This window comes from Rousettus aegyptiacus, unplaced genomic scaffold, assembly GCF_014176215.1.
Source record: "Rousettus aegyptiacus isolate mRouAeg1 unplaced genomic scaffold, mRouAeg1.p scaffold_m13_p_14, whole genome shotgun sequence".
NCBI classification, from domain to species: Eukaryota; Metazoa; Chordata; class Mammalia; order Chiroptera; family Pteropodidae; genus Rousettus; species Rousettus aegyptiacus.
Window position 1 is genome coordinate 12896617 of NW_023416289.1, and position 23614 is coordinate 12920230.

Genomic DNA, 23614 nt, shown 5'->3' on the forward strand with positions numbered 1-23614 from the left:
TAGTCCTAAAGAATAACTTTGTTTTATTATCATGATTTGTGAAAACAAACAAGGTAGAGCAGTTCAAGGAAGGACACAGACAGTGCCGTTTTAGGTCCCAAATTTCTTCTTTTTGATGGGTGGTGGGAGTTGAGCAATGATGTCACCCAGGGGCCGTTCTACTGCCACTAGTGTTCTTTCATCCAAAAGATCCATGAAGAGTAGAGGCTGTAAAGAGATGAGAATGATTCTACCAGGAGTTAGGCTCCAGGGTAAGTCCTGAATAGATACTAAAAGGTTAGCCTAATTCAAGGCTGGAGGAATATAAATCTCTAACAGCTCCTCCTGCCCTAGGACTCAAAATGGTTGAAAAGGTTGGGAGCTTTTAACAGTTCATTTGTAAAAGATTCAGCAAGATTTTTCATGTTTCTCTGCATAGAAAATCTAATTTCTTAGGAATCAGTGTTAACTGAGGACTTTGGAGCCAAAATTATTGACAAATGGTAAGTTACAAATGCATCAGAAAGCTAATCATACTTGAATAATTCACAGATCCCCCTCTTAAAAAAAATTCTTGCATTCTTGCACATTCTTGAGAAAATGTCCCAGGATGCCCAAGACATTCCAATCTAGGAAGTATAAATATGGAACTTCTGAGGTGGCACAAATAGCTAGAGCTCAATGGATATTTATTTATTTTATATACAATGGAAAGCCTAGCCCAGAAAGGAAAATCATAATCAAGTCAATGACTTCTATTCACTGGAGATTTATGTTGTGGAATACTCTCCAACTAGAAGTTGAATTTAAAATCCAGCTTTAGGGCTGGTTTCATAGAGTAGTGGTTAGTACGTCTGCTTTACATGCAGAAGGTCCTGGGCTAGGTCCTCCTCTCCCAGAGGAGCCACAGCCCGTACCCCGGGTGCGCCAGGCCCCCCAGGTGTGCCAGGCCCCTGGTGCACACCACGAGCACGTAGGAGGAGACGCCCTGCCTTCAGAGATCCAGTTCTTAAGGGGAAATAGCAACATCTATAGGTCAGGGGTGGAAGAGGAGGGGGGGGAATTAAATAAATAAAATAAAATCCAGCTGTAACAGAAAGACCCCACCTGAGTTCCAACATCGATTCTTACTCCCTATGTGTTTCATTTTGGTTAAATGTGATGTGCCTGCCTCTAACACACTGAGGCAAGAACAATGAAATACAGCCATAAATATCCTCAGAAAGGTCACTTGTCTCTCAAAACTAGGTCCTCTGCATGAAAAATAAGTGTGACATTTTGACATATTATTACATTTTAATAATATCACAAGGAACCAACTGTACAGAATACAATGCAAGATGTTTTACCTTATATATCTTGGAAATTTTAAAGGCATGGGCTGTGCGCCTCCTGATGACATCTGATTCATTCGTAGGAGGCAGTGGATTATACAGTAAGGTTTTGTCATTTGGAAGAGGCTAAAAAGACAAAGATATACTGTTTAAATCGTTATTTTTATTGGGTTTCTACAGAACAAAAGACTACAGTAATTTTTCAGGCAAATACCATCTTCTAACCATCATATTATACATTTACTACCTCTCCAACTCTCCTTACTTCAAGAAGAGAGCAGTAGTCATTCCTCCAGCTATATGTAGGGGGTGGGAGTATGCAGCAAAGAGAGCTTGGTACTCTGCCGGCAAGATCAAAGAGCCCAGCTGAGGCTTCTGGCCAGTCTTGTCAGTAATACTTGGTGTGACAGAAACAAACTGGCATTTGCAGGAGTTCAGCCCATGAATGCTCTGCTTTCTAGATTCTCCCCCAACCAGATTACAGACCAAGTGACTGAAGTTCTCCTCAGGAGAAACTGTAACACAAACCACCCCCACTGATGTCACTGACACCTCAAGAGATGGCCTCTGTCCAAGCAAGTGATATTTCATCTCTGACTTCCTTGGGAAATAGCTCTACCCAGCAAGAGGAAGTGATGGACTTATCACTAATGCCTGGGAGAAAATATGGGCCAATCTGGGCTGAGTTACAAAGAAGAAAGCAAGTGGGAGGAGCCATTCATGTATTACTCAAATTGCAGAATGTACTTGTCAGCCAGCTCTGCTTCCCACGCCCAGAGAACACAGGGCCCAGGAGAAGAGTTCCAGTGACACATCACCATGCACACTGCCGTTAAAGCCATCTGATGCTTTCTCCATGTTCCTTCCACCCCCACCTTCACGGATATACCAAAACACCGTGTGTTGCTTGTAATCTAAGCCCAAAGTGTATTACAGGCACAGCCAAAGCCCACAGTGCTCCTGCCCAGAAAATGCACATAAATTTGGAGTGAACCTAAACAGCACCTGGCAGAAGATGGAATCTAGAACTGAAAACCGTCTCACATCCCACCTAAATCACAGGCATGAAGAATGGAATTTTCCTAGCTAGACTTTTTCTTTGGCCTTCAGACCTCAAAGGCTGCAGATAGTATTTCAGTACATTCAGCGGAGGGAGCGTAAGTGGTCAAAACCACAATTTGTATCTCCTTTGAAGAAACTACATTATTCAGTCACTCAGAGTGCAAAGGTGGTAGTGATTTAGCCAAATCAATGGTATTCCCCCATGCAGGTCACCTTCTCAATACAGACCTAATCACTTTTCTCCTTAAGTTAGTGTGTTTGTAGGCAAAGCAGAGAAATGGTCAGATCAGCAAAAACCAGAGCAACAATGGCCCATCCCTCCCCTGGGAGCCTAATGAACATGGAAACAAAAATGAGAAAATCTGCAAAATGAAAGCTCCTCTCATCCAAAGGATAGAGCGGGCACTTTTATTCTGTTTCTCCATCCTCTAACTTATTGTATTATATTTGATACTTTTAGAACTTGAAGATTCCTAAGTAAAAAAGAGTCAATGATCGCATGTATAATAGTGGCGAAGAACTCACCAACGACTTGTCGATGATACAGAACATATAGGCATCGTGGACAAGAATGTGCATTGGTCTCTTGGGATGAAAACTGATATGTGTGATGGGAGTATCCCTTTGGAGCCAAAGGTGATGAAACCCCTGCTTCTGGATGGTCCGGCTCCACTCTGTATACTGTTTGTCTGGGATGCTGAATTCAAATATCTGAGGAAGGACATGATACATCTGAGGAAATGAAGGCTGGTACCCAGAAAGACCAAAGGGTTCCCTCATTCCTAACCAGAAAGTATCTATACAAACCTTGATTGTATCACATTCAGTCTTATGCTTTTTTTGTTCGTTTTTAATTTAAGGTAAACTACACAATAATAAATAATTCAAACAGCATAAGAAGGTTTAGAATGAAATGACACCCTGCAATCTTGGCATCTCTCTGCCCCAAAAGTAGCCTGCTGTTTCTTGTTTACATCTTTTCAGAGATTTTTTATGCATACAGACATGCTGTTCCGTATGTTGCTTTTTCATTTAACAGTAATCATGAAGATTGACCCATATCAATACACACACACACACACACACACACACACACACACATACATACACATCATTCATGCCCCCCTTGAAAAATACATAATAATCCATTCACGTTTATTATCACGTCTGTTTAATGGACATTTAAGTTATTTCTAATCTTTGGGTACTACGAACAAGGCTTCAATGATTATCTCTGTATCAATGTCTTTTACACAACCAAAAGCATATTATCTGCAGGAAGAACTTTCAAAATTGGAACTTCTGAATCAAAGATTATGTGTATTAGAAAAATTTAAAGATATTGCCAAAATATCCTCTAAAGGAGTCACAGTAATTTATGTAATGTATGAAGTGCTGTTTCCCTATACTCTCAAGCACTGTGCATTATCAACTCTATTGAACTTTGCTAATCTAACAGACAATAAAAAAATTTCTCACCAGTTCTAATGACTGAAGCACTTATGGGACCAACTGCCAGTAAAAGGCATCAGATAGACATTATCATTATATGTGACAAGGATAAGGATTGGCTTCACTAATCTTTCAGTCTTTGGTTAAGGGTACAGAATTATGAAACTGAAATGAGAGATTTCATTTCTTTTGGATAGAATGTGTATTTGTGCACGTATGTGCACGTAAAAACTGCTAATCAAAGTAGCAAGTATTGTCTGCCTAGTAGTCTACTTAAATGTGCTTCTGAGATCACATGTAGTCTTTCCAATAGCTCAGTGAGGAGGGTATTACCATGCCTAGTCTACAAATGAAGAGATGAAAGTATTGATAAGCAGCAGACCAAACACCAATTTTGGCTGATATCAGGTACCTGATTTCATTATGGCCTGATTTCCTCATCTGCAAAAAGTGAAGATTAAATGATCTTTTAGTCACTGTTAACTCTCAAAATCTTATCCTACTCCATGAACAGTCTAAAATCTGAGTCCATGTCATCTCTAGTCCAAAAACTATCAGTAAAACTAGTATTTCAAAATTCCTCCTCTTTCTTTTACCTCTTTACTCTAGAATCTCAGTGCTTCACATTCCACTGGCCCATGATCTGCCTAGGCCAAATATAGAAGCTTTGCTTTGCACAGGAGAAAGACCCTTAAAACAAAAAGGGTCTCCCAAAATTGTCATTATCTCAGCTTCTCAGTTACCATACAACAGGAAGGAATTAGCACTGGAATCTCTTACCTGCTGGTCAGAATGAGCAATGACAAGGTTGTTGGTACTGGGGGCGATGGCAAGAGCAGTCACAGGGAAATTGTAAGCAGGCACTGTGCAGTGAAGCTGGGAAGAAATAACAGAAACAAAAGGCAATTCTATGTGATACATCCCCTCAGGAAAGACTGGGTGGCCTTCATCAATTATTTAAATAATGTTCTTTGGAACTCAAAGAGTTCTATGGAAGTTCCCATGAACATCACATATTTCCCCCCCAAATAAACGTTAACTTCATTTTAAAAAATGTATGTTTAATTGCTTACAAAACTGAAAGCATCTGCAGAGAACTCTAGAGTAAAGCCTTCCTTGCTCTCTACATCTGTGTGAATTGCTCAGAAATATACCATTAAACGGAAAATTTATAACTTACCACCGGATTTAAAAGAAATCAATGCCTAGGCACGGACACTTGTGTACAATTGTAATGCATGTATGCTACTACACAGGAATACATTTTTAAATGCTAGGCGAGGCTCAAAGAGCAAACATTACATGCTCTTGCCACAATGTATTAAAGATTAAATTATGCAGTTAACATATAAACCCATTAAGTGCTACAGTTTGGGGTTCTATGAACTTTTAATGCCTATTTTAAGTCTTGGGTAGTTCTTATCTAACTTTTATAATGAAGACGAAGACTTATAGGGGATCATTAATGATTCCACATATGAATGACAATATCGATATTGATTAATAAAAATGTTTTCGTGCTATTCCTTTGTCAAATTTCTGGTTTTACTAAATTTAAAAAATACCTTGAGATTACAAGGAGAGTTATTAAAGAAAACTTACTATCTGCAACTATTCATCTGGATAAGTCAGAATTTTCCACTCCAAAATATAGGAAAAACCTAGATGTGGATTCATCACCCATGAATCCTTAATTTCAAATTTCTGTGCACCAGCGGTTTCATTGTTCCCACTGACTGATTTTATTGTGACAGATTATAGCTTCTAGGTTCTAAATGAGTAAAACAGGAAAAATTCTTCGTTTGAAAAAAAAGTCTCGTAGTTTTCTGGGTCATGCCGGTTGGCCTTGGGTCTTGTAACTTCAAGGCTAACTTCCTCCTGTTTGCTGCTATTAAACCCAAAGCTCACCTTTAGACGTTTTACGCTGTACACATGGACTCCAGCACTGGTACCTGACGCAGCTAGCCAATTCCCATCTGGACTAACGGCCAAAAGACACATGGACTCCACTGTTCCTATGAGGACAGAACAGTTAAATCTGAATTCAGCGTCGACACCCAGCCCTGCCCTGAAGATGATGGCAAAAGCCAATAAGACTGATAGGATAATTTAAATTACTGATAGGATAATTTCTTGATAATTTTGCAAATAACTTCTGGATAAATTAATCTGTCTACTATTTTCATTTAATTAGCCATCCTTCATGTAAAGAAGAGCCAGAGAGATAAATCTGAACATATCACTTGCTCAGGGCCAAGTCTACCATGGGAATGAAGAATCAGGGTAATAGCTACCACTAAAATCTATACTTTGTTTCAAATTCCTTTCCTACCAAATTGTGTTTAATCAAAGTTAGGGACAAAGAGCCAATTTAATACACTTGAAGCATATCTTTAATTTATTGGGTACCTGTTGCATATTTAGCACGAAGGGGGCATGGGAGTACATGAGCCATCTTTGTCAGCAGGGGATTTTAAACTACTGTGGCAACACGAAAACTCATGTGGTACAAAAATCATAGAGTGACGCTATATGCCAAATATGTGCTGCAAATAATACCACCAAACAATAAAGAAATAAACCAGATGCTAAAGGATGGGTCAGGTAGGTAGAAAAGGATGGAGAACATGAGCTAAGTGACGAGGACTGAAATACATAGGTTTGCAGTTTGTGAAGAAACCATCTTGACTATAAAGGAAAAGTGAAATGTGAGAGAAGAAAAAAATAAAATTATATACATGTGCAGAGCCTAATTTTAAGGGGTGCTAAATTCAAGATAAAGAGTTTTAAGTTTTATAACAAAAACACATACAGGTACTCAATAAAAACTGGCAGTTTACTTTATCTGATTCTTAACTTGTAAGTTTCACTTCCTGTATGTTTCTCAAACAGTTTATGAACAGTGAGTTTAAATTAAGAGTAGATTTTCCACACTGATGGAGTCTAAATGACAGTGAAGCTGCTATAATCCAGAGCAAGAGAGAAAGGAAAAGGCCCATAGGAAACATCCAAAAAATTACCAGCTTAAGCTGGGTACTAAGCCCTCAATAATTAACTCAGCAAGTTACCCCCACGGTCACCCATTCATGCATATTCCAGTTGTCGAAGAACATGGAAAAACAGTCACAAACATTATATGATGGGTAATGAAACTCTATGTGTAAGTTCATCTTTATAAAAACAACCAACAAACTAACAGGTCCGTAAAATAACTATATACAACACATATTGAAAATTTATAAAAATTTTAACAGAAGTCATTTCTGGGTGTCAGGATTACAGATGATTTTAACTTCCTTCTTGTCCTTCTAACAAACAAAAGCTCTAAGAAGGGTGATGAAACTTCTCTGGTTCCAAATAAGGAATCAAAAGATCAGTGAGAAAAAGAGTAGCTGTGAGGAACATTTCAGATCTCACCAAACATTTTGATTTGCCAAATATCTCCTCCTACTTTAAATTGCAAACATATGAATGTATATTTGCAGAGAGAAGAGCATTAATGAACCACCAACTATTAATGAAGTTTAAAAGGAGGGGAAAAAAAGATACATCATACACTGATGTCCCTAACAGTTCTCTCCCGTGGCCAGTTACCAAATTCCTACCTGACTGAGGCTGGAAAGTATGCAGGTGCTTGAAATTTCCTTCCAACAGCTGAATGATATGTAGAGACCCTTGATTTGATGCCACAAAGAGCTTTGTTGAATCTTCAGAAAACAAAATCTGAAGAGCAGAGCGAAGGAACGCTGGCATTTTGGAAACCTTGGGGTGAACCAGTAGTAGAAACCAGTAAAAGAGAGAAGTGAGACCTAGAAGTCATCAAAAATCAGCACTGCCAGGCTTAAATTACATTAATGTGTCCTGTCTCTAAGGAAGCGAACTGACCAAGGGCCTAGAATACTGCTCCCCTGTGGTAACCTATACATCTCCCTCCTTCATCGCTTCAAAAGCCTGAACTTAACTGCCACTCTGTGACACTTCACTATTCCTCCAAAAACAAAATCAAATCAAAGTGGAAATAAAAGACTTTTTTGTAACAGCTGTCTCCAGATAGCCTTCACTGAACAAGGACTGCTATCCAGTACATTTCCACTTCACACAAAAACCACACTCATAAATTTTCTTCTTATTCAAACATATATTGCTTTATCACTTACCCTTTGGAGGCTTATGTTGTCATGTTCATAATTCAACCGATAGAGAAAAAAACGAGAAGCTGTAGAATAGGCTATCCAACTTCCACATGGAGAGATACAGCTGCAAATAATGTTCTCGGGGCCCTGGCAATGTTAGGAATTAGGATGAATTCAAGTAAAACTTCACACGACAAGGTTCACAGCGATATGAACCCCCAAGCTGTTGTCACTCTAGACATATCTACAAACACCTACACGTAACCCTGATACTTCCTATCTGTGTGTCACTATGATTATTGCAGAAGCAGAGCATCTAAATGGTGTGGACAAAGGAAAAATTTAATGTAATATCTATAATTAAAAAACCTCATGAAACAGCTAAATGTAAATAGGTACGTATACACACACATATTCTCACTTAGAAAAAGATGTGGAAGACTTTACAGCTAATCAATTAACAATAATTATTTCAGGAAAGGGGATTAGAATTAAAGAGGAGGACAAGGATATAAACTACCAATATTGTTTGAATTCTTTACAGTAAGACTACATTCACAAATACTTATGTAATTAAATATTTTTTTGGAAAGGATACAAAGAAGTTTGTATTGTATATTCGCATTACTATAGAAAGAAAGAATATATACACATGCACACGAGTGAAATTTTTTTCTGGGAGGATATGCAAGAAACTATTGGCAATGATTATCTCTGGAGGGACCGGAGATTTAGGGTAAGAAGGGAGCTCATTTTTCATTGCATATTCTTTTGTACCATTTGAGTTAAATATACATACACATATATGTTATTTTCATGGTAATACCAAAAAAAGAAAAACTAATTTCCTGTATTCATTCATCCAATAAATTTTGAATGCCCAACAGGAAACTCAGTTCTGTCAACACAGTACTTCAAATTACTTTAGCTTTTATACAGTTTATGATAACTAATTCTCAAAAACTGAGGATGAGAAACTCCGGATTTCAGAGTCTGAACGCAGTAAAACTTCCTTACCTTTGTCTTGAGGTGCAGCAAATGATCTGCATCTTTAGAAAGTGGCAGAGTATCCCCATGCTTTCCTAAAATAAGAAATTTCCCTGAGGTGTTTCTTCTCAAAGAATGGTTATTTGCATATACATTTTTTTTCTTCTGGGTAGAATGGAACCTCTACCAGTGGGAAATCAGAAAAACTACTGACTTAGCACATCCGGTTTTCTGGGGACATACGCCATGAACATTTTCTTAGCTTCTATTTGGGTGCCTGGAACATGGCCTACAGTACACATCGCTAATTTGCTGAAGCTCTACCCTACAGCCAGGCATGTAGGTGGGTGGAAGTAAAGGTTGTTTGGCCTCAAGTTTAATTTTATTTGCTCATTTTGGAACCTAAATCTAATATAAACCTAACCTAATATAAAGCAACAGAACCCAAACATTTCCTTAACAAGTCATATAAAAGGCCGCTAGGCTGCCACCCCAGTAACAGAAGATCCACGTGACCTTTTTCACGCAGGACTGTAACTATCCCACCTTAAATCTTGTCATTTTTCAATATCCTGTTTTGATCCCAGTCAAGCCATGGCAAACTATGATTCTACAACACTCACCTCCACTACATTTGGCACCCCCTCTACTACCCTATTCTACCATATGGAATCACTAACTTTTACAAGATAATCTAGTATCCTGCTAACTATTCTAATACTCTGAAGCAAACTCCTTTGCTCTGTCTAGTTGGTGGGAAAACCACGAGTTCTAACAGATACAAAAATCTACCTCCCTAAGTAGAATATCAATTATAATTTTAATTTCTGGCTTCTTTCTCCAGTTTTCTAACTGGAAAAAACTCTCCCGTTTTACCTGTTGCAACTGTAGATCCCAGTCGCCAAAGATCCAAGTGATGAGAAAACTGGAAGAGGAGAAGCTGCCTCTTTTTTGAACAGGAAATGAGACGTCGCTATATCAAAGAATTGAAAGTGATAAATAAGCCAGGGTCATCTATTGCCTCAGTACTAGCTATAGCAGCAACATCTTAGCACATCTTTTACTGCTGATATCCACTTGCTTAATAAACAAATAAACATTTCCTATGTACTACCACAGCTGACACAGAATTAAATAGGCAATTATAGTACATGTGTTAACAATTTTAACATGGCTAAGCACAGTACGTCATGAAAAAAATATAAGGGATATTTCCGCTAGTCTCATGGAGGTAAAGACAGGAGCCCAGATGAGGCTCACTGGCAAAGTCTACTCAGACAAAGAACACAGGGCAAGAGGTTCCAAGCAGAGCAATGGCATGTGAAACGGCACGAAGGTAAAAGACCATTACAGAGAATAAAAAGTAGCTAGACTGGGTGGGGTTGCTGGAAGTGTGTGAGAGTACAGGTGAGGACCAGGGCAAGATCAAGACATGTTTCATAAGCCAGACCAAGGAACTGGGTTTTTATGCTGAAGGCAGCCAGGACCAACCAAAGGCTTTTAAGCATGGCGGGATACACAAAGTTGCTTTCTGAACAGATCAATAAAGAATAGGCTGGAATGACACAAATGTAAATAAAAAGTCATTAACAAACTACTGTAAAGGAATCAAGACACTGATCCAAACTAGGATAATGGCAGTGTATACAATGAGAAATGACTAGATTCAAGAGATAATGAAGATGTAGACTCAGGAACGTTTACTGGTTGAATGGAATATAGAAGCTGGCAGTGGGGAGAAGGTTTTTTTAGCTTGAAAAGATGTCCATTTATCTAAAAAGGAACACTGGGAGCCTGAATTCTCCTCCTCCCACTCAGAATAATAAAGAGCCTAGCCTTAAAAACAAATAAACTCTCAATAATCCACAACTATCTGGAAAAGAGAATGATTTGCCCAGGAACTGGACTAGGAGTGCTGCTGTAAAATCTCTTGGCCCCCATCAATGTCTTTGCAAGAGGCCTGCCTCAGAAACAGAAGAATGAAGGCAGGTGACTATAGAAATGCTACAGATGTGCTCAGGAAGTGTGAGCTGTGCTCAGTCTTGTGGGACAGGGAAACAGGGAGATAAGGAAACGGTGGGGATTAAGAGGTGATACTTACATGGGGAAAAGTGATTTTTCGGAGAGCAGCATCATAATTCTTTACCTCCACTTTCTCCATGAGAGGACGAATGACTAAGTGGGTGTCAGTGCCTGGGAAGGGTAGAGGACAGGGGGAAGGCATCAGAATTAGAAAAAGTCCTGCATGAAAAGAATCAGAGCTGGGCAGAGTAAAGTAGCCTGGCTGAGAGCACACAACCCACCTCCAGATATTAGTGCTGTGGGGCTGTGGGCCACGGTTCGCACGTCGTGGGTGTGATGCTGGAAAGGCTTTGTCCTTACCCACTGCTTCTCACTGCTGTTGGAAGTCACAGAGACCAGCTGAAAATGGAATACCGTCCCCTCGGCTGTGCCCACCACGAAACTGTCTTCTTGCTGAGAAATTAAATCATCAGGGAGGTACATGTGAGCAAAACAGGGCCCACTTTGAAAAATATTTCCTGAGGTTGTCTATCTGGGCAGCTTAGGGGAAAACATGTCCAGAACTGAAGGTAAGTTACAGAGGTCTTTTTCCTCCAGAAGCTAACGGTTTCATCATAGGAACAAGCTCACTCATAGATAACAATGTGCCCCCTACTGACGAAATTAACAATATGTACCTCAAACTGTTACAGCGCTTTCATATATACAAACTAAACCTCATGAGAAATCCAACAACAAAAAGATAAAACACATAAAAATAAATTTAACAAGAAATGTGCTAGGCTTATACAAGGAAAAAAAACCTACATCCTTCTAAAAGAAATGAAAAATGGCCTAAACAAAGAAATCCATACCATATTCTTGAATAGGAAATTTATTTTTAAGTTCTACATAACCTAATAAAAATACCAATAATCCTATACCTAGAAGTAGAAAAGGTGTTTAATTCATATAAAAAAATAAGCAAAAAAACCTAAAAACACAAACAAACCAAATCAAGTGAGAACAGTAATGAAAACATATACTCAAAAGATTTGGAAGCAGGGACTCGGACAGGTACCTGTACACCAATGTTCATAGCAATATTATTCAAAAAGCCAAAAAATGAAAACCCAAATGTCCATCAGCACATAATGAGGTATATATATATACAATGGAATAGTATTCAGCCTTAAAGAGGAATGAAATTCTGGTATGCTATATATAACATGGATGAACTTTGAAAAAATTATGCTAAGTAAAATAACCCAGACATAAAAGAAAAAATATTACATGATTCCATTTATATGTGGTACCCAAACAGGCAAATTCATAGGAACAGAAAGTAGGATGGAGGTAACCATGGGCTGGGAGAGGAAGGGATAGGGAGTTGTTGTTTAGTGGGTGCAGAGTTGGTTTCAGGTGATGAAAAAGTTCTGCAAATGGAGAGGTGATGGATACCCAACACTGTGAATATACTTAATGCCACTGAACTGTACACTTGAAAATGGTTAAAATGGCAAATTTTATGTTACGTATATTCTACCACAATAAAAAAAAATTTAATGTAAATATTGAGAATATGGGGGGGGGGGTCTCAAAACTGGCAGTCAAAAGACTGAAGTTTGAAAATCCCTGAAATATGCTGTTTTCTTTTTAGAGACGAAGAGAGGGTGGGCTGAGAAGGGGATGTGGTCTGATAAGTAGCATACAAAGACTGAGATTCCCTGCCCCAGTTTGAGGCTTTCTCTTACCAGTATGTTGAGCACTGTGATTTGTGAATTTTAAAAGGTCTTAGTGTATCTATAATTATTTAATACCTCTATATTCTCAAGACCATTTTCACTTTAACTCCAGTTTGCAAAAATACACATAACTTTGAGTAAGAAAAAAATAAAAAGATAGGACGTTTGATAGGGGAGTGAGAAAAACTAGGAACAGTAGTTAACCAATCAAATAGTATAAAGACTTGTTCAGCTAGCCGAGAGAAATGAGATGTCTGAATATGTTTGAGCATAGAGCTGCCATCAAATACACAACTACTGTGCTAGAAATTTTACATATGTCATATCACCAATCCTTTAATAACCTGCAAAATTAAGCATCATTTACTCTATTGGGAGAAACTGTGGAAGACTTTAATGGGCATGAAAAGTACTGGTGTCCTGGTCTAGTGAGCCTTTTGATGGTCTATTTCACAACTCTGTAAATTGTAGAAAACAGTGATACAAAAGATTCTTTTGCATAGAAAAAATTTTGCCTGATGGAATGCAACTGATTATTGCCCTGTAGACACTGAGTCTTGCAACAATCTAAAAACTCATTTCAGCATACCTAATGGCCTTATATAGTTCTGTGTTCTCTGAATTCTCCTTTGAAGTGCTTGCAACATCTTACCAGTTTTCTTAGTTAAGAGTTACAGAAAATCTGACATATTTCCATTTCATGTTTATATGAGTTATGATCTTACCTTTATTTTCTTCTAATCATTTAAGAGCCATTTACACAGACAAGGAAACTGGTACTTCAAGAGGTTTAGAGACATGGTAAAGACACATGACCACCTGTCTCCAAAGCCTTTGCTTGGGGCACACCCACCCCCTCAACCTTGTGCCAGGCCTCTTTGAGGTTACCTGCAAGCATATGTTGGTGGAGAAAAAAGGTGGTCCAGACCAGCCTCCCTTTCACCTCCTCTAAGGATACTAATTGAAAACCAGTAGCCCAAGGCTGAGCAGCTTAACTCAAACACTCTCCTTCCACTTTCAACTAAACAGTTAAAAAAAAAAAAAAAAAAAAAAAGGCAGTTTGCTCAAAGTCCCACCTGCAGAGAGAGATTGGGAAGGCAGGTCTCCCTCACTCCACATCCTCTTTGCCTGAGTAGAATTATAAAAGAACTGAAAAGGAAAAGAAAAGAAGGGCTCTCTCGGGGCCCAGCAGGAATGAAGCAAAAGAAAAGCAGACATGTGTACGTGTGTGTGTGTGTGTGTGTGTGTCTGTCTGTCTGTCTCTCGGTGTGTCCCCTAATTTAATCAGTGACTGCTTCACACAGAAAATGTTAAGGACTGCTCTGTAAATGAAAGCACATGTTCCCTACAACACCCTGCAGGAATCCATACTCTCCTACTTCATGAGGGTGAAAGATATCTAAGATCAAAGGGCTGGGTGTTTGCCACTATTCACATTTTAGTAAATAAAAATCCAATAACACGAAATCTAAAATAATCAATCAACTGTTCTGGCAAGAGGGTGTAGTAGAGAAAAGCCTTGAAATTAGGATCAGTTTCAAAAGAGATGTGAAAATTATAATACCAATACCACACTCGCTCTGTGCCAGAAGCTGTACTTAGCACTTTACCAGCACTACCCATTTAATCCTTCTTCGAACTATGAGGTATCTATCACTAGCATCGTTGTTTTCAGAGGAAGAAACCGTGGCTTAGAAAGAAGTAACTTGCCTCAGGAAGGTATGCAGCTGTTGAGTAGTACAGTTGGGATTTAAACCCAAGTCTGCCCAATGGCAGGGTCTGTGATAAACACTTTTAAGGGCTGGGATTTGTACAATTTCATTTTTCAATTTTGAAAAAGTAACCACAATTTATTGTTTTTCAGGCACACATTTTTCCACATTTTAATAATAGCTCTGAAATCAGGATATGTTGAATCTGTCAAACTGAGCATGCATGACATCTTCAGATAAAGAGAACATTAAAACATCAGAAAGGTTGTCAAAAGCATAAAAGAAAAGCATGGAACCAGAGTGGACCATCATCACCAACACTGTGGACAGCTGGAAGGCATGTCTGGCAAACACGGATCCTGATGACCGAGTCAAAAAGTGATTCAGAGTTCCACTCTGAATGTAAAGAGGTTTTAGGAATACCTTAATCACTTTCACTTATACTTTCCTTTTTATACATGCACAGAATGATATGACAAAAATTTATGTTGAAGTCTTAAAGTAAAATATAAATTCTATGTTTAAAAACTTACATTATCAGTTTATATTATATGCTTATAATATAAAATACAAATTTTACTTTAAAAAAAAGCGTTGCGACATAGTTTAATTGGCAGTGTTTCCTCTTTCCCATGATAACAAAATTACGGCATGTCTTACAATTACTTTTATCTAAGACTCAATGCAATATAGTAATGTAGGCACATGGCAAAAAAAAAAAAAAAAAGATCAAACAGTATAAAAGAGTATACAGCATAAACTAAGCCTGTCTCCTACCTGCCCCCTACAACTTCCCTCTCCAGAAATTACCATTTGCATTTTTAAATCTTTTGAGATATTCTATATATAGGCAAAATTGTGTGTATATAAAATCTAACATATAAATATATAATGTAAGCTATTTAATATATAAATCTGCACCTTCTCTTAATACAGTTACGTACTATATTATACACTATAATACTGTTCTGTTTTTCCCTTCTAACAATATATCCTGTAAAATGTTCCACGGCAGTAAATATATACTTTCCTTGGTCTTTGAAACATGTGCATATTTGAGTAAGTATACTTTAAATAATACTAAATTTAATAATTAAGTTTAATAATTATAAACATTTTGGATCAAGACTCTATTTTAAAAGGAAAATTTCTCCCACTCATTTCAATTTATACTTCTATTATAGTTCATATGTGACATCTAAATGTTTTACATGGCTTAACAGACATCAAATTGTTCTCATAGGATAGGAATATTTTACAGGCAAGAAAAGCAAGTATAAGTGATCTCTATACTAGAAACTAGATTTTCACATTTAAGATAGCAAATAATTCTCAAACTAAGAAGGTAAAGAATAAAAGATCTAGTCAACAAACCTCAAAGTCACTTACATACCTCACTGTTAAAATACCCAAAGATTTCTGATTAAGAATTCTGGTTATCAAAAGGGAAGAGGCACACTTGTTAACACAAATTTCCTTAAGTCTCACTCAAATATGAGAAAATTAATATTTTCAAAATCACTATAAAATTATCTTCTAATTTCCCAAGATAGGAAGCAGAATAGTTGTACGAGAGCAAACAGTGCCTCCCAAGAGTCTTCTAGAATATTTAGGCCCTATCAATAATCAGCCTGAATTAACTAGGGGTGAGCAGTATCTGAAGAAAACCTTTCTGCTAACTAATCTTTTAGAGAATACTCTCTAATTAATTGTTAGAAAACAATAGAGTTTAGGGAAATTATGTGCCTTTTCGCATGCACAGTCCAGGATATCGTTCAGAATTAGAGAACTGTGTGTGGTGCCATCACTGCCGTGGCCTTCTCCACCCATCCCTCAGATTGTACAGGAACTGCTCCAAACAGGGACTATACTCACATCGGATACAGCAATAGACTGCACATCAGCGTTTGCGATGAGATGGTTCTTCACAAGTGTCCCGGTAGCTGAATCCCAGAACTGCACCTTCCCAGCAGAGTCCACACTTATTACAGTGCCATCGGACAAGAAGGCTACACCCCATATGATACATTTCCGCTTAGATACACCCATATACTGCCTATCCACGAGCATCTTATGAGTAGCGCTCCCTGAAAAATAAGAAAAATCCACATTTAAATGGTACTTGTTTCTCTTTTAGTCTTCAAAAACTGCCTGTGGTAGGCCTATGTTAAGTTAGCTGCCTGAGCACCAAACAAGGCAAGCCAGTAAACAGCAGTTATGGTGAACTCATTCTCAGAACACCAAAATGTTTGCCAAAAGAGAGGAAGGGAGAAGGAAGAAGGGGAGGTAATGAATTTTTTTTTTTGGGGGGGGGGGCGGGGGCAGGGGGGATGAAATGGAAAAGAGACATTTGTGACTTCACTTAAAACTGGCCAACTGTACCCAACCATTACATTCTGTTCTTATCCGAAACCCCATGGGAGAGACAACATTGACAAAATTTTGGGAACTAGAAAGCACACATGGAGTGGTAACTCATTTAGCAGAGCCATGAAACTATGTCTCAAGTCAACAAGGGGGAAAGCTAAGAAGCCACCTGATTTACAACTTGGAATCCTCAGAAAACTGAGCAACTGGTGACTTCCATACTTTGGAAAAAGGTGAAAGCAGGATGAAAAGGAAGGATTAGCTAAAAGAAAGTTTAAGGAACTTTCGGATTCCTCAGATGCCCAGCCTAAGAAGCTTGGCAACTCCTAAAACCCCACCTCAACAGAAGACTGGAGATTTTAAAGAGGGACATCAGGCACAACTGAGGATGGGACTACAACATGGAAAACAGATTACATGAAATTTTACTAACAGAAAGCTAAGAACACCAGTTTTCTTCTTAGAATGCTGATGTCCAGGCTTATCACCACCAGACAGGAGACTAAAAAACCATTTCTGAGGCTTATAACCAACACACACACACACACACACACACACACACACACACACACACACACCCACCCCCCCCAAAAGCCTGACTTCAGAGGTTCTCCGAACAGTCCAGCCAGATCATTCTTCAGTGAAGCTCATGTACAATAGGCGCCACTCATGTGGTAATGAAAGCATTCACTAGACATGTAAGAAAAGCCTTAATATGAAAGGCAGGGGCAGACTAAGAGAAAAAATAAATAAGGAAGAAGCAGAGCCTGGATAAAGAACACCTGACAAATATTATCATGAACAGCCTTAAAGAGACAAAAAGAGTTAGTATATAATGAAAAAGAGAATGCTGTGAAAAAGGACATTAAAAAAACAAAAAGAACTCTGGAAATGAAACAAATGGAAAACTCAATAATAGGAGTAAAAGGTAAAGACGACAAACTTCCAAGGAAATACAGTAAAAAGTCAAAGAGACAAAAAAGAGATAAAAATATTAGAAAAGCTAACATCCAAATAATAACATTTGAGAAAGAGAAAATGGAAGCTCATCTATAAAAGGATTCCGAGAATTTTTCCAGAATTGAATGACATGGATTTTTGGATTGCAAGAACCTACCGACAGTCTACTAAAAATGATGTTAACAGACCTATACACCGAGAGACATAATTATTAAATTTCAGAATAGTAAGGATCCTAAAAGCTCACAGGGGGTGAGGTGGAGGGTGGGGGAGAAACCACACAAAAGATCTACTCTCAGAGTGGCATCAGACTTCACAATATCAGAGACTAGAAGACAGTGGAGCCATGGCTTCAAAATCCTAAGGGAAAATAATTTTCAGGCTAGAATCCTTTCTCATGGACCCTTTCTCAGGATTCACCAAGGGAACAAACCAGAAAAGTGAATGACATGGAAATGGGATTCTACTGAAAAGAAACGGGGTTCCTTAGAATGACGGAAAAATCAGAGCTCAAAGTCTCACGGTTGTGTAGCAGGCCCAGAAAATGACTACACTGGAGCAGGTTAGAAGGCTCTGGCACAGAAGCCTTTAAGAAGATGAAAGTGGTAGAAATAAAATCAGATGTACGTGAATCTAATGTACATAGCCGGAAGAATTTAGGGATGAATTAATGAGACAAATACATGTGGGTGTGTATACATACACACATACATATATAAATGCACATGTATACGGTATGTGTATATACATAGAGAAAGACAGGAGAGGGAGGGGGAGAGAGAGGCAGTGGGGGGAACAATATTAACAAAAAGCATACAGGAACGAAAAGGTAACTTACAACGTGAGTAGTATTTATATTACATTATCATGAAAACACTACTAATTTGAACAAAGTTACAATGTAACCATACCAGGAAGATCAGAAAAAAGTGAGGATGCATGTGGTAGATGGTAGAGAAAGCAGGCTAAATAGTGGAAGTCAGTAATAGTCTAAAACTGAAAAATAAAAATGTAGCATAGTAAACATGTATATATAGCAGAGATAAATACCAAAAGAATCAAGCTAAGAGTTGCAGGTGGTTTACCTCTGAGGGGTAGAAAATGGGATATGAGGGGCTCCTGCATTTTTGTAACAAGCCTTAAGGAATTCTTTGACAGTATGTATAACTACTAAAAAAAAAAAAACAAACAAAAACTTACTAAAGAACTGAAGAAAAAGGAAAAGGAGATCTGCTTGACTCATTTTACCTTATCTTAGGTGGGAGTACAGACACAACCATCTAACAAGTTGAAGTCCATCTTATCACTGAAGGATTCCATTAGCCAATTCTCCAGGCCAAAAACAGAGAAAGCATGTGCTTCTCTACCTTTCTGACCTTATGCTACCAAGATGTTACTGAAAGACAAATGTCCACTTTTACCAATAAGTGGAATATACAAATAGGTACTCTACTGATTACTAATGTCTTACTGGTCAAGAGAAACTTTTACTGTGAATTCTCATGAAAAAAAACTGCGCCCATGGAAGAACCAAGATTCCTCCAAACACAGCAGTGATAATCCAAGAAAAGATTGAAATTCATGGTGAACATTTCAGAAGGTTAAGGAGAGGTTAGGTCCTAAAGGTCATTAACAGAGTGATGAGGGCTTGAGCTTTTGGAAACCCAGAATTTGAAGGAAAAAACCAGTCACCTGATTTGACATCGAAGACACTAATGTAGTCTATGGAGCCAGCTGCAATGTGGGTACCAGAGGGATGCCAACTGAGACTCAGGATGCGACCTTGGGAGTTGAACAACAAAAATGTGACATACACATAAATATATAGCAAAGGGCAGCTGAGTTCTCCTTCCACAATTATCTATGGGGCTAATGTTCTATAGTCTTAACTCTCACTACTGCACTCTTGTGAAGAACTGTTTTTATAACAAATGAGGAACCTTTGCCCTGAAATCAATAATGAAGTATCTGATACTAACTTTAATAATGTTTAAATGGTTCATGGGAGTGTCAATAAATATAACCTTCTGAGGATAGCCTGGTAGTAACCTAACAAAATATAAATGTGTACGTTTGGCCCACTAATTGAACTGGGAATTAATCAAAGAGAAATACTGACATGACTGCCCCAAAATATAAGAATATTCACTGTAGCACTGGTTGTAGTAGTAAAAAAATTAATATCCATCATTAGGAATTTGGCTAAATTAACCATAAACTGCAATGCCATGCAGACTGATATGACTGATAAAGATGTCTGTGCTATAACAAGTGAAAAAACAAGCTGAAACACACTTGCAAGAACTCCTGTGTATCTGTCTAGATTAATTCCAAAATGTCTACACAGTGGAATGAGATACTTATTTTCTCTTTCATACTTGGCTAAATTGTGAAACTTTTAACAAGCATTGTACATCACCTTTGTATTGAAAACAACCAAAACAGGACTCTGAGTAGCAAAGAATAAATATTACTAATGGACAGAGAGAATACATAGGACACTTACTATTTTCTAGACGAGGAGTCAGCAAACTATGGCCTGAAGGCCAAACTAGGCCCACCATCTGCTTTTGACCATTTAAGTAGTACCTATGGCTATTTTTGTGCTACAACAGAGTTGGCAGAGACTCTTTGGCCTGTAAAGCCAAAATATCTACTACCTGGTGTCTTTAAAGAAACAGTTTGCCAACTCCTGCTCTAGAGGTGTCAACTGGGTCCAGGTGGAGCCCAAGTATGGGCAATTGTTTACAGAACTCCCCTATTCAATTTGAATGCACTAGCAGGATTAATAACCAATTCCTAAAGACAAAATTCTAGTTTTGAAGCTTTATGCACATTTGTTAAAACATCACAAAAATAAGTGAGAACGAACAAACTGACTTACGCAAAAACACTAACTTTCCTAATCTGTATTTAAAATATTACCTTGACCCACGGGAAAATATTCCAGCCCCAGTGGCACAGAAATATAACTTCTTGTTAAGATTATTCACTGCCTCATCAAAAATGACCCTTACTTTTCTGCCGATCAAAATTTCTTTCAAACTGGATTTTGTCTGGGATGATTTGAAATAGTTTCACAGATCCATCTTCACAGCCAACCTATTAGGAGAAAGAAGGCAGAAAATGGAGAAAATAAGCATTTTACATTTTTTAAACTAAATATATACATTTCTTCCCTAAAATGATCACTTTCTCTGAAAAAAAAAAAAGTAGTTGGTGAGGTAAAAAAAGTACTGGTACCAAGAAACCAAAAGTGTATTCTTGGCAGCCTTCATGTCCTAACCAGAAAGCAGGCTATTAGCAGACCAATTCCTGTACAGGACATAGAACAGAAATAGGACTTCGCAGTGAATCTCTGCTAGAGACCCATGGCCTAAATAAAAGACCTATTAACTAATAGAATCTAAATGGTAACTTGTCAAGATATTGCACAAATTAGCTCAAACCAAAAAGCATCATAGAATTATCACATAAAATTAAATCTCTGAGAATGCCCATTCTGATGTTAATGGGGGGAAGGGAAAGTAGTCTCGGTCTGAGCTCAGATAATTTTGGGGAAACACTGTGGTGAAACATAGTTCTACAAGTTAACTGGTGGAAGCCCCTCTCAAAACTTTTAATATACATTAGTGCATTGTGAATCTACAAAATAATTTAATATACCATATTGTGAAATGAAATTTATCATAAAACACAAAGCACAAGAAGAAAGTCTCTACATCTCCCAATTCCAAAGAACACTGAGAAATGTTCAATGTAATGCTCTCAATATATATATGAGGTCCATAGTGGCAGTAAAAAGGATACGAAAAGAGATTTTTAATCCCTAAAATTCAACCCCAATCTTATGTTAAGAGTGCTGAAATCCAACTCACATTGGAGATGCTATATGCCATAATATAACTTTAATCTACCTTCCTATGAACACAGGGAAGAAAGTTTAAGTGAGCACAAGAGAAATCTTAATTTAAATTACTAATAGTTGCTTACTGACCAAAAGTTGAGAGCCACTGGGGCTAGCAGCCATACTCCAAATGGGTCCACCAAAGGCATCCATAGCATACTTGATGTTTAATGCCTGCAAATCATACTCGATAATCTCTCCATTCAGTCCAGCACTAAAGAGTCGCTGTCCTTGTGCCCAACACAGAGCTTCAGTAGCTCGAGACTCATGACCTGGGAAAAACTACAGAAACACCATAACTTCTCAATTCATCATGAATTCTCCAGCTACCAGCATTGAGTGGACACAGGCAACATGGTGAAAATTAAAATACTTCCCTAAAAATAACTAGTGTGGGGTTTTGTGCTATCAGATCATGTCTACTGACATTTTCATTTTTTTCAGGTCCACACTTTAGTTACTAATACAGTTGGTTTTGTTTCTTTTATTAGGACTCGTTCTGAAAAACCTTTCAGTAGAATAAAGTTTGTATCCAATTATATTTGATGTGTCTAATTTTTAAAAAATCGATACAACTCTTGTAGGTGATAGTTTCAAAGGTTTATACATGTCAAAAGTTATTAATGTATATACTTTAAATACATTCTGCTCACTGTGTCAATTTTACCTGTAAAAAGCTGTTTAAAAAATAAGTTAAATAAACTAAACCAGTTCACTTCAGCTTTTCACTCAAGTTTCAGGTTTCTAAGTGCTTTCTTAGCACTCAAGTTTCTTACCTATCAAAGCATTTTATTCTTTTATCTGCTTGACAAGAAAGGAAATGAGTAGGTATAATTTTTCCTATTTGAACTTGAAAAGGCCAAAGAACTTGTGGGTTAAGTGAGTTGCCCAAAGTGCCAAAGTCAATGACATGAAGAGACTGTAGGCCTTCCTCCTCCTAGTCCCTATTCTTTTCACTCTAATATATAATTTTCTCTTGTTCTGAGAGTGATTAACAGAGCTAAGCAATCTTAAATAATAGGGACTATGGAAAAAGACTAGATTGAATTAATTAGTGAAAAGAAAACATGAAAAGAAAATGAGACATTAAATAAGGAATGGTTGACTTTGTACTAAATGCCGGGAATATACTCATGAACTTCAAAGACATGGTTCCTGTTTTCATAAAATTTGAAGTTCAGTAAGGAAGAAAGACATTAAATATACAAACTTATATAATTATCTGCTTGACAAGAAAAACACGGGATGCAACAAGTCATGAACCACAACATGTTTTTCACACTACAGAATGTGATCCAGTTGTGGGGACCAGTAATTTTTAAGACATCTCAGAGTAAGAGTCTATGCCTGCTTAGCTTTATATTGAATTTGTAAGTATTTGGAAACTGTATATTCAACTTTTCCCCACTGGATTCGGAGCGCCTTGAAAGTAGGGCCTCTGACATTCGTCTTAATGCCTAATATTTGCTAGTCATTCATTTAGAAGCATTTACAGAGTGCCTACATAACAAGTACTAGGCTGCTGGGAACTGAATTAATTTACTTATGCATCTATCCATTTACATCACAGTGCCCAGGGCATGTAAGGCTCTCAATAAATGAACTGAATTGGATGTTGTACCTGAAATCAGTAATCCATGCCTCTGAAGAAAATGCTGCTGTACAGCCCTCTGCATACATCCAAATTGTTATTTTAATTAATTTAAAATCTCCTTTACTCCCAAATAGAGGCATATAAGTCTACATTCTCTCAGAGAGATGAATTTAGGAATCTATCTTCCTGCTATCACATCATCAAAAAATTTCTGCTATTAAAATATTTCATCAATTTTTCTGAATTGACAACGAAATTAGTACTGAGACTCCCAGCAGGAAATACCACATTACCAAAGCTGCAATGTAATGTGTGGAGATTGATATAAAGCAATGCTCTTGACAAGTCCTCCTCTCAAAGGAACCAGCAAACCTCAGTTTC

At 37.7% G+C, this 23614-nt stretch overlaps 1 protein-coding gene across 2 annotated transcripts in view; it reads right to left on the reverse strand.

The window, feature by feature from the left end:
* UTP4 (UTP4 small subunit processome component) overlaps positions 1-23614 on the reverse strand; it is a 25250-nt gene continuing 1636 nt past the window's right edge. For both annotated transcript variants that reach the window (XM_016164667.2, XM_016164677.2), the window contains 15 exons: positions 21730-21921; positions 20750-20834; positions 19425-19514; positions 16281-16492; positions 11251-11422; positions 11049-11140; positions 9824-9920; positions 8978-9042; positions 7985-8107; positions 7433-7589; positions 5736-5842; positions 4608-4703; positions 2901-3086; positions 1329-1439; positions 1-207 (listed from right to left, as the gene is read on the reverse strand). In XM_016164667.2, coding sequence (XP_016020153.2) covers positions 91-207; positions 1329-1439; positions 2901-3086; positions 4608-4703; positions 5736-5842; positions 7433-7589; positions 7985-8107; positions 8978-9042; positions 9824-9920; positions 11049-11140; positions 11251-11422; positions 16281-16492; positions 19425-19514; positions 20750-20834; positions 21730-21921 — 1902 coding nt within the window. In that variant the 3' untranslated portion in view covers positions 1-90. The remainder of the gene's footprint in view (positions 208-1328; positions 1440-2900; positions 3087-4607; positions 4704-5735; positions 5843-7432; positions 7590-7984; positions 8108-8977; positions 9043-9823; positions 9921-11048; positions 11141-11250; positions 11423-16280; positions 16493-19424; positions 19515-20749; positions 20835-21729; positions 21922-23614) is intronic.